At 41.0% G+C, this 15,725-nt stretch overlaps 2 protein-coding genes across 4 annotated transcripts in view; one reads left to right on the top strand and one right to left on the bottom strand.

Annotated features, from left to right (window-relative positions):
• The window catches only part of Edrf1 (erythroid differentiation regulatory factor 1), a 42,935-nt gene extending 32,860 nt beyond the window's left edge, over positions 1–10,075 (top strand). For 2 of the 3 annotated variants that reach the window (XM_010621092.3, XM_010621111.3), the window contains 3 exons: positions 2,272–2,387; positions 3,582–3,727; positions 9,168–10,075. In XM_010621092.3, the coding sequence (XP_010619394.1) occupies positions 2,272–2,387; positions 3,582–3,727; positions 9,168–9,342 (437 nt within the window). In that variant the 3' untranslated portion in view covers positions 9,343–10,075. The remainder of the gene's footprint in view (positions 1–2,271; positions 2,388–3,581; positions 3,728–9,167) is intronic. The other variant, XM_010621102.3, reaches the window with a different exon arrangement.
• The window catches only part of Mmp21 (matrix metallopeptidase 21), a 19,669-nt gene continuing 4,532 nt past the window's right edge, over positions 589–15,725 (bottom strand). Inside the window, 4 exon segments of the mRNA XM_033761363.1 lie at positions 589–661; positions 3,227–3,363; positions 12,609–12,781; positions 15,345–15,602. Coding sequence (XP_033617254.1) covers positions 3,307–3,363; positions 12,609–12,781; positions 15,345–15,602 — 488 coding nt within the window. The 3' untranslated portion in view covers positions 589–661; positions 3,227–3,306.

The raw sequence follows: 15,725 nt of genomic DNA, 5'->3' as shown, positions 1-15,725 counted from the left end.
TTTGGCTTTTTTTTTAAAACTTGTTAATATTTTTTAAATTTCTATTTTAATGAAGTTTCAGATGTTGACGTAGTTCATATTTCCCATTTGAGGATGAGGGATGCTCAGCCTATAAAGTGCTTGCTGATATTCCTGAATCTGAAGCACTTCTGGGGATAAGGAACACTGAGCCTGTACTTCAGATCCACGTGTCTCTGTGTACAGAAACAGTAACACTGTTGCCTGTGAGGAGAGAACCTGGGAGGTCGGGGGCATTTTCATCGTATACTCAGTTGGGATACTGGGAACAAAGCAGTAAATTCACTTTTGTTGTTGTTTTTTGTTTTGAGGAGGGATACCGGGGATCAAACTCGACCTCGAGCGAGCTTTCGAGGCAGGCGGCAGCACCACTGAGTAAATCCCTGGCCCTCACTTTTAAAATGTTTGAAGAGTATGTGTACCTTAGGAAAATGTAAATATTTTAGGAAGTCTTGTTAGCTAGGTTTGTGGGTTTTGTAAGCCAAGTGAATAGGCACTCTAGCATGTAATGATTTTGATTGTCTTTTTTTAATCTAACACGACTCACATTTACCTTCCTAATGTCTGTGTCTGCTTCGTGCCCCAGTAACAGTTCTACCCATAGTCAGCATCTCATCTTCCAGATTACAAAGGCACTGGTGCACTGTAAAGACAAAAACATTATTTTAGCCTGGGATTTTGCTATAAAGGAAGAAAACAGCAGATTTTCCTTTCTTACCTGCAAGATGGGGAGTTTCCAAGCTTGCTTCATTTTTAACAACTGCAAGTTTAAGGGTCCCCAAGAGCCCTCTTTTTTTTATTGTTTTTTTGTTTTTGTTTGGGTTTTTTTTGGTACCTGGGGTCGAACCTAGGACCTTGGAGCAGGCAGTGGAACCACTGAGCTAAATCCCCGGCCCTTTTTTTTTTAAGTTGCCAAGTCACCACTTTATTTTGTGATAGTTAGGTACAGTCATGAAGTAAAAACATGATGTGAAAGAAGTGAACCACACTGAGATGATGAGGCTAGCTTAAATTTGAAGAAACTACATATTTAACAATGAAATCTAATAAACTGTAAGTTCATAAGACTGCTCATGTTTAACTAGAAAGCCATTCTACACTTGGTCACAACTTCTTGTAGGGATTGGAGACACATTCAATTCGGCCAAGGGAACAGGTGTGGGGCAGAGTGCTGGGGATTTCTCGGCGAGAAACTTCATTAGTCTTATCCCATGGAGTTACAGATGGTGCTGTATATGCCTTTCCCCAAACAGTACCACGATGACCACCAGCCAGAGCTCACCCTAGTCTTGGTGTCCAAATTCTGTGTGGAGTTTGGTCACATAGACTTGGGTGACGGCCACCTGGCTGACATTAGTCTCTGGGTCCACTGGAGTTAGAGCTGTTACCCTAGGGTCCAAAGCCCCCAATGTGTATTGCATCATTCTGATCATACAGCACTCCCTTTCCCCCAGGTAAGCAAAGACATTGACCAGACAGGGCATTCTAAGGCTTAGCCATCACCCTCGGAGCCAGAGACAGAGGCCAGACCTCTTTAAGAAGAGAAGATTAATGTTGTACCCCGTACTGCTACACACACACTGACTATGGGCTCGAGAAGATCAAGCAGGAGCACAGGTGCACTGTACTACCTTTTAGCTGCTGAAAAGCTGTATTCAGAAAGCTCTAGAGTAAAGTGAAACCTTACCCATCTGGTCTGACCTGGACTCTGGACAGATTCTACTGTTGAATAACAGATCCTGAGGGCTAAGTGACTTGACCAACCTCACACAACTAACAAATAGGGGAGTAGCCTTCGGACCAGATTCCTCTCTGCTTGCTGGTCCCCTTTAACTGTTGCTTCCAACTCTGGCCCCTATTCCGAGAACATTTTGTTCTCACTCTGACAAAGCCAAATAATGAGATAGAGAAACAATTTTTATTTATCACTTTGTCTAGCTTTAATAATTCTTTTTCTCAAGGGAAAACTAGTAAACAGGTTGGGTTTAGAAGATTTGTTGGGATTCTCATAAGCTTCCCCTATAATGTTTGAAAATCAGAATTTTCAGCTGTGCATCATGGTACATGCCTGTAATCTCAGCACTTGGGAGGCTGAGGCCAGGAGGATTGCAGCGAGTTCAAGGCCAGCCTGGAATAGCTAGACTCTGTCTTAAAAAAAAAAAAAAAAAATCAGAATTTTCTTTAACATATTAGCATTGAATTAAGTTTCAAGGTGTGTAGCTAAAGGATGACCATTTGTATTTAATACTTTAGGTCAGAATAGCAATGTTGGAAAGTTAAAAACACTGTCTGGGGCTCTTGATATCATGGTGAGAACTGAGCATGCATTCCAGCTCATCCGGAAGGAGCTTATGGAGGAATTTGACCAGGTAAATGGAGAAAATAATTATTTTTGTTTTTTATAGGTTTTATACCAAATGATGACTATGTATAGTGGGCGTGTGGTATATATTTATGGAAAGTATGTATAGAAGCTCTGCATAAAAACATATTGCTAATGCCTTGGCCAGTTTCGTGTTTCTATGACAAAATACTGGAGGCTGGCTGGTAACTTATAAAGTGGAGAAATCTATTCAGTTTATAACTTTGGTGGCTGGGGAGTCCAGACAGCATGGCACCGTTGTCCTGGTGAGGGCCTCCTGGATATCACAACATGGTAAAGCAGAAAAGAAACCTGACAAGCAGAATGGGCCAAGACATGAGCTGGCCTCACTTTATACCAGGTCATTCTTGAGTGATTGAGTCACAGAAGACCGGATCCCCTCATGAGAGACAGCATTAATCCACTCATTGGGGTGGGGCTCCTTGGCTAGCTCCTCCCACGAGGCCCTCCTTTTACAGGTTCCCTCACCTCAAAACCACACTGGAGTCATGCCTCAGCCCATAAACCCTTAGAGGGGAAACTGTAGCAGCTATACTGGTGTGGTAAACAGTACTACACTGCTTTGTTTAATTAGCAAGTGTATCTTTTAAGTGTTTTTTTAAGAATATGCTTTAAGGGGCCAGGGATTTGGCTCAGTGGTCCCGCCCTCTTCCGGGCCGATACCAAAAAAAAAAAAAAAGTATGCTTTAAGGAGACCCATAGACCATAGTTAGCTAAAGCACTAGTTACCAGGCTGTAAAGTCTCTCTTTTGTTGAAGGAGGGTTGTTTTGTTTTGTTTTAACTCAGAGGGCCTCTGGGCCTTCCTCCTCATAATTTCCACTAACCTGTTGGGGAGCAGTTGAATGTGAATGGGTTTAAGCAGGCTCCATGGAAAGTATTTTCCTTTATCTGGCCATGCCATCATTCATGCTGCTTTCTGCTGCTGTTGGAATCTCCTGGGTGGATCCACTTCTGTGATGCCCTGTGGGGACCAGTGTTAGAAAGTGAGGGGATTGTCATTTGGGATTCCTTTTACTTAAGTGCTGCTTAGGCTTGGGGCACTTTTATTGTGTTTTAGTCCATCACCGTGATCTCAGATGTGCTTTGGGTTAGTTTGTTTTGGTTTAAAAATTTATCGGATTAATGGAACTACAGTTTTATCACTTAAGTGAAATAACATTCTGTTGTTTTTAATCTAAGGGTAGTGAAACCACTCCAGCTACTGATTCTTCTCCTAGTCTTAATCAAGAAGAAGTGATCAAACTCCTCAGTATATTTGAATCTCGACTCTCATTCCTTCTCCTTCAGTCCATCAAACTGCTCTCTTCAACTAAAAAGAAAACAAGGTACATTACATGGTTATTTGTGGAAACTTCTTTCCTAGCACCTTACCTATAAAGAGAATTTGAGTAATCTCTACAAACATTATAAAGAAAAAATAGGTTGTATTCTTTCTTGACTTTTATGTGGAAAATGCAGAATTTTAAGTGGTATTCCTTTTTGACTTGTTAAAGTTGGTGAAAGTCGATTTAGCTTGTAGATACAAAGTCTTGCTGCCATGGGGTGATACTCTATTGTTCGTGAGGTATTCCCTGGGAGAGCTGAATGACCCTGAGATGAAGGCTCTAAACACGTCTGAATGTTGTGTTTAATGGGAAGTCTGGACCTCAGTTTGGATACTGAGGGCCAAGTGCACCATAAAAGTATGTGACATAACTTTGAAGTCTCTCTAAAGCCAGGAAATTAGTGAGAAAAAAACGAGTGAGCCTGCCAGCTAAAATGTTCCCAAGTTCCTCTGTCACCTCATGCAGTATGTTTTTATTTTTGCCAGAGATTGCTTTTCATTATCAGTTTAATTTGAAATTGCAGTAGTAAGTACTAGATCAGGAAAGTAATATATACACCTTTTCTTTTTAAAAATGTGAGTGTGGTCTAAACTGTATTATAAATTTTAGAAAATAACAATTAAAAAAAAAAAAACGCCCTAATACTTCCATTGTTATCGGTTATCCTATGTATGTCTTGCCAGTTTATGATCTTAGGGAACAGATAGTTTTTCTTTCTTTTGTGTTTGTTGTTCAAGCTTTGACAGAGCATGTAGATGTGTATCTGCCACCACAGTTGTTATACAGTGCAATTTCATCACTTCAAATAGGCTCTCTTTCTCTCCTGAAATTTCCAATCTGTTCTTGAATGGGATCCAGATTTTCCATTAGAGACTTAAACATGTTAATCCCCTGAGAGGCCATTGCGGCATTGTCCTGTCTGAGTCTGATTCTGTTGACTCTTTTTCTCTTGCCAACGTGATGTTATTTCCTTGCCTTTCAGCTATCTCGTAATTATCGAAAACTAGACATCTCATATAGGACAGTAGTGACTGAGGAAATAATTGTTCTGGCTGGAAAGTTTCGAAACCTCCTCCAGCAGGCCTTCAGTGTAGAGATTTAAGTTCATTTTTTTAACCTGGAGTTGAGTCGAGATTTTTTTTGTGCTGTCATGGTTACCTTTTCCATAAACCACAGGCTTTGTGTTCTAGCAATACAATAGTCTTTCCCCCTTGGCTAAAGTTTTTTTTTCTGGGGTTTCTGTTATCCATGGTCAAAATATTGAATAGAAAATTCCAGAAATAAGTTGTATAAACTATTCTGAAGACCGTGATGAAATCTGCTGTCCCATCGGAGATGTGAATCATCCCTTTCTGCTCATTTGTTGCTTAGAAGTCCTCTTGATTATCAGTTCTTCTGTGTTCAAATAACCCTTATTTGATTTAATAACTGCCAAAGTACAAGAGTAGCGATTCTGACAATTTGCAAATGCCAAAAAAAAGAAACTAAAGTGCTTCATTTGAGTAAAAAGAAAGTTCTTGAGTTAGTAAAGAAAGAAAAATGGTGTATTGGAGTTGCTAAGATCTGTGGTTTTTGTTACTTGTTTACTATGCCTAATTTTTTTGTTTTTGAGAGAGAGGATCTCACTGTGTGGTTCAGGCTGGCCTTGAACTATGTAGGCCAGGCTGACCTCAAACTCACAGTGATCCTCCTGTCTCAGTCTCCCAAGTTCTGGGATTACAAGTGTGCACCATTTTATGCTTAATTTATAAGCTAAAACTTATAGCATAGTATATATAGAATTCAATACTATCTATGGATTCAGGCCTCCACTGGGCTCGTGGAAGTTGCCCCTAAGGCACCATTGTTCCTTGTATTAAAGTCTGAAGAAGGGTGTTCGTAATGTGTGCTCTGCCTCAGCTTGAAATCCTCCCTTTGTGCTGAACCTCTGAAAGGGGCTGTCTTCCCACACTGCCAGGCATGGTCCACTAACACCTGGCCTTCAGTGTTGGGAGAGGAGAAGCAAGTTGGCTGGACTTATTGGTGGTTTTGTGTACACCTCCTTCCGAAGCAGACTGATTGCTCTAATTCTCTGTGGTCTAAGGAGAGCTTTGATCTGGGGGCTGTCTCCATGTCAGGTACATTGCCCTCTCATTCAACCTAGTTGCTGACCCTTGTTGTCTGAGTCTTTGCTGTGCCAGCCTGCGATACACAGAGTATTTTGATACATTCACTGTAGTTTAGCAGGTATTTCCAGCTTCCTGAAGAACCAAAAGGAAAGTAGGTAGTGCATGTAGTAACACACAGTTGAAAAAGCCTCGGAGCTTTTCTTGCTTAACAAGAAGGATACATTTTTAATTGGTTTCCACCAGGTTGGAATATAAATATATGATACATAAGAAACACAGTAATGATTTTCACAAGTTGATGATTTTGGTAGCTGGCTGACAAATAATAGTTTTATGTTTTATAATCATAATAGGCCTATGTCTGCTCTAAGTTATTTATTTATTTATTTATTTATTTATTTAATTTTGGTACCAGGGATTGAACTCGGGACCTTGTGCTTGCGAGGTAGGCAGCGTCACCACTAAGCTAAATCCCTGGCCAGTTTTTTATTTTAATGAATAGTTTTCTAAGTTCTTTTTGAATTAATAGGCTGTTGAAGAAATCTTAAATTTAAAATTTTAAGTCCTATTTAAGTAATTTACATTAATTTTTCAGGCTTATTCAAGATTATTAAATGTGATACTATATTAATAATGTAAACATGCTGACAGGTTTCAGAACAGAAGCATTGATCACTAAGTCACTGACTTTTTAGGGGGCGCTTATTTGGCTTGTTGGAAGTAGGCTTTGAACTCAGGATTTTGCACAGGCTAGGAAAACACTCTAGCAGTGAGCTACATACCTGGCTTGTTTTTGTCACTGTTGGTCTCTTGTTTGTTTTGCTTTTTTGAGTCGGGGTCTTGCTGAGTTTCCTAAGACTGGCCTTGATCTTGCACTCCTGCTTCAACTTCCTGGGTAGCTAGGATTACAGGCATGCTCCAGATTCTCCCATGTTTTACTCGCTTAGAAAGACAACATCTAATTTTTTTTGTAGAGGAAAAACATCCTTCTGCAGACCTAGTTATGTTACTATGAAGTAGTATACAAAACATAAAACAAGACCATCAGAGGAAACATTAATGTTTGTTTCGTTTTGACTGCGTTTCCCACCAAGACAAAAAATAAAAATTGGGCATAATAATAGAAATTCTTAATTTTCTTAGATTTCATTGTAATTCTATAGGAATCTAAGAAAGTGAAGATGCATTTAATTTGTTTAGAATTTTTTTCATTTTCACTTTATTCGGGTACTGCATTGTATGATGGCTACCTTGATGTCATCCTGATAGAATGTTGCTCCATTTAACACATTGTAGAGATTCTTTTCTTACCTTTAGTACTTGTTGCTTTAGCAGAGTGAGGCCTTTTGGCGTTTTGGTGGTGCTGTGGTTTAAAATAAAAACTGAAAAATAGAAGTGAACTCTGAGTGTTCGGTAAGCCCTGTACTGCAGCGCAGATCCCTAAAATGTATGAGTTGTTGCTAGCCAGATATATACATCTAGCATTTAGTTGAATAAAAAGGAAAGTAAATGAATGTGAGTTATTTATCTATGAAATAATAGAGTCCTATGAATAAGGGTCAGACTTCAGTGAAACTACTCATGAGAATGAATTGAGAAAGGGCATGATTTGTAGAACTTGGGAGCCAAAAATTTAAGGTTCAGAAGTATGAGCAGAACATATCAAAAGGTTTAAAAGTTGGATCCCAGCAGCCATTAATTCTCTTCAGGCTTCTACATGACAATGTGCTACCATTATCCATAGAAAAAAATTCATATTTTAGACCCTTTTTCTGGTTAAATATTAGTGGCTTGTTTACTGTCAGAATAATTTGAATTTCTATAAGGTTATCAGAAATTCTGGGAGGCTGGGGATTTAGCTCACCATCATTTAGTTCTGCCACCTGCTTCACAAGCACAAGGTCCCGAGTTTGATCCCCAGTACCAAAAAGAAAGGAAATTCTGGGAAGGTTAGACCCCCATAAAACTAAACAGTAGCCAATCTTTGCTCCAAATTGCAGATAGCGAGTGCTTTGTGAATAGTTACTTTCATGTGTTGTGGCAAGTTTTGGTACAGAGATTTGCTTGATAAGGGAGAAATGAATCTCTAAAGGGGGTGGTCAGACTGGAGGGAGAGATGAGTGGAAGGGGAAAAAGGAATTCCGGAAAGCTGTGACTGGCACTGACAGTGCTCTGTAGAGGGCCTGCAGGTCACTGGTTAAGGGAGAGTTTGTACACTGAAGAGGAAAAAGAGCAAGAAGATAGTATGGGAAATTAGAAAATGGATTGGGGATGAACTCTGAACATAGTTGGCGAGAAGGCAGCCTTGGGTGCTAGCTCCACCACTAGCACAAGAAAAGAAAAAGAAAAAAAGAAAAAGAGGAGGAAGAGGAAAAAGAGGGAGGGAGAGAAGGAAGGAGTCATTGGAAAAAATGACATTTTGACCCTGATTCAAATTATGACACTCTCTGGGCCTTAACTTTTACCTCTATAAAATAATACTAGGCCTTTCTCTTCTGAGGGTCAGGGTTGTTGGCAGGCTCAGCTGTGGTCCTGCACATTATAAGCAGTCCTGGCACTATCAACTGTTGCCCAGTTTTGTTGCATCTAGACTCACACAAAAAAAAAGATAACTAGAATTGTAATTACTAGTCTTTTTCAGTATTAACATAAATAGAATTCATTGATCTACCATGAGAGGTAAAAACTGTTCAGAACAAACTATACAAGTAAGCAGAAGAGACCAGCATGACATACGTTCCAGCTGAGGGACTCTCTTGAGCCAGAGTTTGAGCGGCTGAGTTTAGAGTGAACGAGGGTTCTGCAGCTCCCGCACAGGGATGCGCAGGCAGCTCCGGGTGGCTCGAGCCAGTGCCCCGCAGCTGCTTTAGATTTGAACTTGTCCACACTGTCTGAGGGTCTCTAGGCTGGGCTTATGCAGTGGGACTCCCGTTCTACTTCCCCTCCACTCTCCCATCTCCGGTGTCTCTCCTTTGTGGCATTTGTCATCTGATGCTCTGTTTTCTTAATTGTTTGGTGTGTGTTGTCACCCACTGCCTCCCTAGCACCCTAGCAGGACTCAGGGAATTTTTTTGTCTGGTTCACTACCAAGAGCAGCTCCCTGTGCACAGCAGGCATTCAGTATATATAAAAAGCATGAATACTGGTTTTAATAGGCGTATTGGCATACATACCTAAAAGCAGGCGCCAGAACAAGTGGGTATAAGAAGGTAGGGATGAGAGGCATTAGTGGGACACCTGCATCTCTGTCCAGTGTGACTGTTGTTGACCTGTTACTGTTTGTTTTGGGTCCCTTTCCACTGTTGCCTTCACTTTTTCTTTTTTCACCCCAGCAGTAACATTGACGAGGACGTAGTCTTCAAAACCAACAAGCAAATTTACTCCCAGCTTTTGAGAGCAACAGCAAACAAAAGCGCCAGTCTTTTGGAAAGAATCGACATCATCATCCATCTGCTGCAGCAGCTCGCCCGCGGGGGCAGCGCGGTGAGTGGTGGGGTGGTCCAGTGACCGCGCACGGATATGCAGCCGCCAGCGTGCTGTCGGTGCCTTCTGGACACGGAGCTGCTTTGTCCTTTCGGTGCTGCATTTCATTAAATGTGAGGAAATATCCACTTCAACAGGAAGAACAGTGGAAACGTGCAGATCTTCCACAGCAGACAAGTTATGGTGGGGTTCTTGGCTTCTTCATTAAAGTGCTAAAACCAGAGTCAACCCAAAAGCTTCCCGCACTTAATTCTGTGAGAAGAATGTGGTTCCTCACTAGACTTTCTGTGATGCAATTACACTCTTAAATATTTTTAAAGTATGTTAAGCTATGATTATTTTGGATGAAATGTTAACTTGGGTCAAGGGAACTTTTATCCAGATAATTTTATAGGTTCAAATGGGTTAAACCTTCTGTACATCTACAATGTTTTTTTTTAAATTGCACAGAAAAGTGTACCCTTTTAAGATTCAATGCAAGATTTCCTAAAGACTAGCCGTCATGCAGTAGTCTGTATGGGATACGTATTCTAAAGGGATTCACTTTTCTTTGACTTTATATATAAACATTTGATTAAGGATAGATACTACCCCATTTTTTTTTCATTTTTAACTTGAAACTGTGAATAAAGGTGAGAAACCTATTTTGGATAAAAACTATTTATTTAAAATATTTTTGTATTCATCATATTGAGTTGTGATTTGAACTCAGTGCAATTAATAAATTTTACAAAGGTCATAAATTAAAAATAAAATGCTGCCGTCCACTAAATAAATTTGACTTACTACTTGTGCTGCTTTGTTCGCCGTGTCTAATTACAAACATACACTTTTTTTTCCGAAACCTAGTGTACAAGGCTGTATTTGTTTTTCATATTTAATATTCCCAGTCTCAGCAAAGACAGTGTAATATGTAGAGTACAGGCTCTCATGTGAGGATGACTGTGTGGGTTGCTGAACGCTGACCTCATTGTGGGCAGCCTGATGGCAGAAAGAGTCCAACCGCAAGGCCACTGGTGTCACCCTACTGGTCCTCCACGTTGACCAACAATGCCCACGCCAGCCACCCCTCAGGGAGGGAATCCGAACTATACTGCAACATGGTCTGGAGTAAGTACATTTTAAACTGCTATCTTTTACTTGGAGATTTTCAAGTGTCTCGTGGAAAATGAGTTGGCACCTGTCGTAGCTTGGCAGAACTCTTGCTATTTGTGCAATTCCTGGTTAATTTGGTTTGCGCTGTCCTGGGGACAGATGTGCATCTGTTGGTAAACATGAATCATTGAGCATTTGAAGTTTTGTCTGAATTGTGAAGCATGTGTACCAAGTCAGCAGTGTCTCGTTTCAGGACCACTGTGTTTCCCTTTGCACAGTGCACACACCCATAGGGCTGCCTTTCCTCCGCTGGCTGGACTGGGCGCTTCCAATGCTTGTATCGTATTTTGGGTTATGAGTTCGAAAGAGATTCCTATGTGGAAAGAAGTGTTCTGGGGCTCAGGATACTGTTACCTTGTCTCCTAGCTCTTAGCTGAACAACCTTTTAGTCAAGGGGAGAATTGTTTTTAAGCAAGAAAATAGAAATTCCATCTTGCCTTGTCAAAGCACTAACACGAAAATTTCTATAAGGGAAAAATACTTTTTAAATGTTTGTAACTTGCTGATTTTAACGCTTTAGGCAGTACCTATATTTTAGGCATTTCTTTTGAAGAAATGTTCCTGGCCTGATCCCTGATGATACAGCATTCTTCAGTTAAGTACATTGCCCACATTTTGTTAACATTATACGTATAGTGGCAGGGTTTTGGTTTTGTTTTAATTGTTATATAAAAGTTAAAGGGATATAATGCCTATCCTGGATGTAAGTGACATAGGAAAAGTAAAATAGCTTCCATAGCCCAATGTCAGTAGTCTGGCCTTTGGAACATAAGTGAACTGTCAGGGTAAGTTTACTGCTTCACAAGGAGAGGAGAGCATACATGAATCACAGCCAGAGAAGTTTTCTGTTCAGAACTAACTGGGGTGCAGGCCTGCGTGTGCAAAATAGAGCCCATCTGCTGCCAAGCGGGAGGTGGGAGGTGGGGCCAGAAGCCACCACCTGGTTTGACTAGTGAACTTCAGCTTCCTGGATCGGAAATGCTGGCGTACATGTGACAACTTTCTGTACCCTGTCAAATATTAGAAAAATGTCATCATGACTGGGACCTTGTGATTAATTCCAGTTCTGTGACCTCTCCCATTGAACCTCTTAGTTTTCAGTACAGTAAAGCCATTTACAGACCCATAGAGGTGGCATCTTTCAATGATGTTTGACCTGAGGCACTGGCTGCCTCCCCAGAGCCAGGCACAGCTGCAGAGCTCCAGTCAGAGGCAACCTCCTGGTGCTTGCTTTGTTGCTTTTTCTTTTTAACCTCTTCTAAAAAATTAATAAAATTATTTGGTGATTTTTATTTTTTCTTGAGCAAATGATCATCAAACCATACATTTTTAAAGTTCAAGCAGTGTTGTCTTCACTGAGTTTTAACTAGGGGAGCCATAATTGCTTTAGCTACTAAAAATCTGGTTTTTGTCTTCAAATTTTTTCCACATAGAAGAATCTAGTGGCCATCGCAGTTTTCCTTTTTTTAATGCAGTTCCGAGGATTGAACCTAGAACCTTTTCACTGAGCCACATCCATAGACCGTTTTTTTGTTGTTGTTTTTGTTTTTTTTTAATTTTGAGACAGGGTCTCGCTAAATCACTCGAGCTGGGCTCCAAATGCCTCTCATTACATGTTCAGTGTAGAGATGTGGACATCCCAAAGATCAAACCACTTCTTTGAAATATACCTTTTTGGAAATAAGCCATTAGAAGGAAGCCAAGAATTCTGTTGTTTATCCTTTTCACTAACTACTTTCCAATATAAATTGCTTTTGTAAAAGAAAATGGAATTGTGTGCATAGGAGTAGAAAGCTGAATCTATTTCTGAAGGGAGGGTTTTGTGGGGTTATTGCTGGGAAGACTTCAGTAAGCTTCATTGGATAAGAATTAAGTACTTGATTTCTGTTGACATCAAATGCAAATACCTACAAAACAAGTCAAATAGTAAGACTGACTCTTCTGAAGATCATGGATTTTTAGGGTTAACTTGTAGTAATTAGTTAATTAAATCTGACTTTAGACTTAAATCTCTAAATAATTTTCCACCTAATGATTTGCTGCTACCATATAGATCTAAAGTAATGAGAACAGATTTCAACTGAGAACTCGGTCATCGGACCAACCTCAGCATTCACAGAAGTAATGCTACTTACAAAGGACTCCTTAAAGAAGTAAGTTAACCGCTGCCTTCGGTCATAAAAGGCAGTGTCCACAGGACTGGGGATGCCAGGAAAACCTTCTGACATCAGTCTGGGGTAGCTTCTTCCTTGTTCATCTTCTAAGAGGGCCTGATCCTTGTCACCGTCGTATCTCCAGTATTGATTTCCTGAGAGCCAATCAAAAATGTTAATGTGGTCTATTAATATCAAATTAGAAGAAACAGGGCAAAGAAAACAACTCCAAAATAGAGCTGAGCCAACCCTGCATGATATTCTGCCTCTTTCCAGGAGAAGACAGAGTCTTCCTCATCCAAGTGAAGCTTCTTCACTCAGTGATTTTCCCCAGTGGCTCAATTTCCTTACACATCACTGCTGCAGTTAGAATGCCCATTCCCCTTTCATGGAGAATGCCGGCCATGGACACCTTCCCATTGGCTCTCATCAAAAACAAAAATAGGGCACTGCACCTGCAATGCAAGCACAAGGCCCTGAGTTCAATCCCCAGTACCGGCCAAAAAAAAAAAAAAAGCATGGTGTTCTTCACTTGAATATCTTTAATCTTTTCCTCTTTTGTGGTCTAAAGATCTTTTTACATGTTAATTGCTCATGGGTTGGCCTGAATTATCCTAATTTATAAACGTCCTCTTTTAACAAAAGAAACCCTGATGCTAATTACTGGGTTATAGCTTTCCCTAGTGTTTTTGAATCTGCTGGCTCCACCTCCACCCCCATTTTGCAAAGGAGGACATGAGTAAAAAAGGGGCCGAGGTGGTTCATCAAATCCAGACAGCCTTGGCTGGGTGGAGTTGGAGCCCAGGACTCCCACCTTCTACCCAGGGAGATTCTGGCCACTGTCTTGGAAATAAAATTCTGCCCTTTGCCCCATTTTGTTGCAAAGTCCAAATGCTATTTTCATGCTCTGAAGCAAGAAAGGACTATTCCTGCCTTTGCTTATTTCTAATCCTGAATATTTGACATGTTGCCAACACTATTCAATAAACCCACTGAGCTCAGTACTCCTGTGTCCGTAATTCACAGAAAACCTCACGCAGTTAACACCCCTTAATTCCCACATACTCAATATATTTGGAAGAGTTTAACACTAAAAACAAAAATGTGACATGTCCCAATTGAGATGCAATTCAAAGTGGAATTTTAAAGTATTCATAATAAATTAAGATGTTCATAAAGCTCCAAGAACAAAATGTAGATGTATTGTTCAGTCCCCCTGTCATGCCCAATTCTATAATGATTTTCTGTTTTGCCAACAAATTCTAGTCTGGAACTCCTTACAATCACTGAAAGATGTGCTTCCAACTCTGAAAGCCCTGCCACAGGGCTGTTGCTTAATGTAACCAAACTAGAGTAATTCTTCCTTTGTGTACTATAAAGGAAAGTTAAGACCAGATTTACATACAGGATCCTAATGGTAAAGTTTGCATAGAAAGTTCTTTAATTTTTGCTCCTGCCTTGTTAACTGCTCAGTTTAAAGCAGTACGGTTTATATTACTAGGATTCAAGTCTAGAGAGTGTACACAACTTTTGTCTGGGTGTGAGGGTGAAAGAAAAGCAGGAGCTACGTATCGTATTTGGGGTCAGACAGCATTTGCAGAACAGGGTGCCTACATGAGCTGAGTGTGGAGGTGCTTGCCTGGGTGGCCTGTGAATAGGGAGGAGCAGTGGCAAGACAGCCCCGACCTGCCCTGCTTCGGCCACCTCTACCCCAGCCCTGCCAACTCCCAGCAAAAAACTGACCTTCCCCATTCAGCAATTGCTGGCTGCTTGCTGGATGAAGTCCATCTCTGGCCCTGGAATTTGAGACTTTCAAGGTTGGGCCAGCCCAGTCTTTCTGACAAGCCTCCTGAGTGCCCACCCCACAGGCGCGATTCAGTGGCCATGCCATTCCCAGCTTCTGCTGCTTGACCCTGGCCAGGCACCCCCTCCCACACCCACGTAACATCCTGGGTGCCCTTTTATGGGCATTCTAGAGCCCACCCATCACCCATCCCCATGTCTAAGTCAAGCCCTCACTCTGGTGCTGCCCACACTGGATTCCAGGTGGCAGTGGTCACCTCCTCTGCTCAGCCCACCTCTTGAAAACATATTTCTTTTTTTTTTTGTACCGGGGACTGAACTCAGGTGCTTGCCCTTGTAAGACAGGCCACCAAACCGCTGAGCTAAATCCCAAGCCCCTTGAAGACATATTTCTATTTGTAGTCTTCCAAGGTATTTTGTTTTCCTCCAGAACTACATAAAACTTCTGTAGAGCCTTTTCTATGATCCTTTGGCACCATCTCAAGTTCCTAGCAAAGTTGTTCACTCACTCACTCATTCAATAACATAGATGCCCCCTGAAAAAGAACCGGGGATCAGGGCACGGTGGTGCACACCTGTAATCCCAGTTACTTAGGAGGTTGAAGCAAGAGGGTCACAAGTTTGAGGCCAATTTAGCAAGGCTTTTTCCTTAAAACAAAAAATTAGAAGGGCAGGTCAGGGGTGCAGGAGATATAACTAAGCACTCCCTGTGTTCAACCCCCAGTATTGGTGGGAAAAAACCCAGGGGATAGGACCCAACACCTATGTTCACAGAGTGTACATCTTGAGGGACTAGACAAAGTAAGCAAATAATTACCAGAGCATACAATGGATTCTTTGGGAGAGGCTTGAAACATTTATCCTGAATGCATGAGCTTAATAAGAGAAATAGAACTACTCACAAAGAATATGTACCTTTAAAAAAATAATGCTCATCTTTTCTTCGTGTCCAGATGTGGACAAACGCATCTATATGTTCCGTTGGGATACCTTGCCAGCCAGTGAGGATTTGGATAGGATCCCCGTATCGTGTCCTGTTGTTTCTATTTTCATAAAGCCAGTACCAGCTGTTTCGGAAGAAATATGTGCTAAATCTCACCATCACTTCGCCATATTGGTTTTTCTCTTTGCGAATCCAGTCAAAAGCAGTATCAAAGGATCCCCCACATGAACCTGAGAAGAAAAGTAAAAGCCAACCACTTGTCATGTGGTGCAAAAACTAACTTCCATGTGTAACTGGAATAGAGGTGATTCCAAGGTTGGAATTTTTTTTTCTTTTTTTTTTTTTTTTTTTTT

This window comes from Fukomys damarensis, unplaced genomic scaffold, assembly GCF_012274545.1.
Source record: "Fukomys damarensis isolate Sample0158 unplaced genomic scaffold, DMR_v1.0_HiC HiC_scaffold_8, whole genome shotgun sequence".
Classification (NCBI taxonomy): Eukaryota; Metazoa; Chordata; class Mammalia; order Rodentia; family Bathyergidae; genus Fukomys; species Fukomys damarensis.
This window is presented reverse-complemented; position numbering and strand designations above follow the sequence as displayed.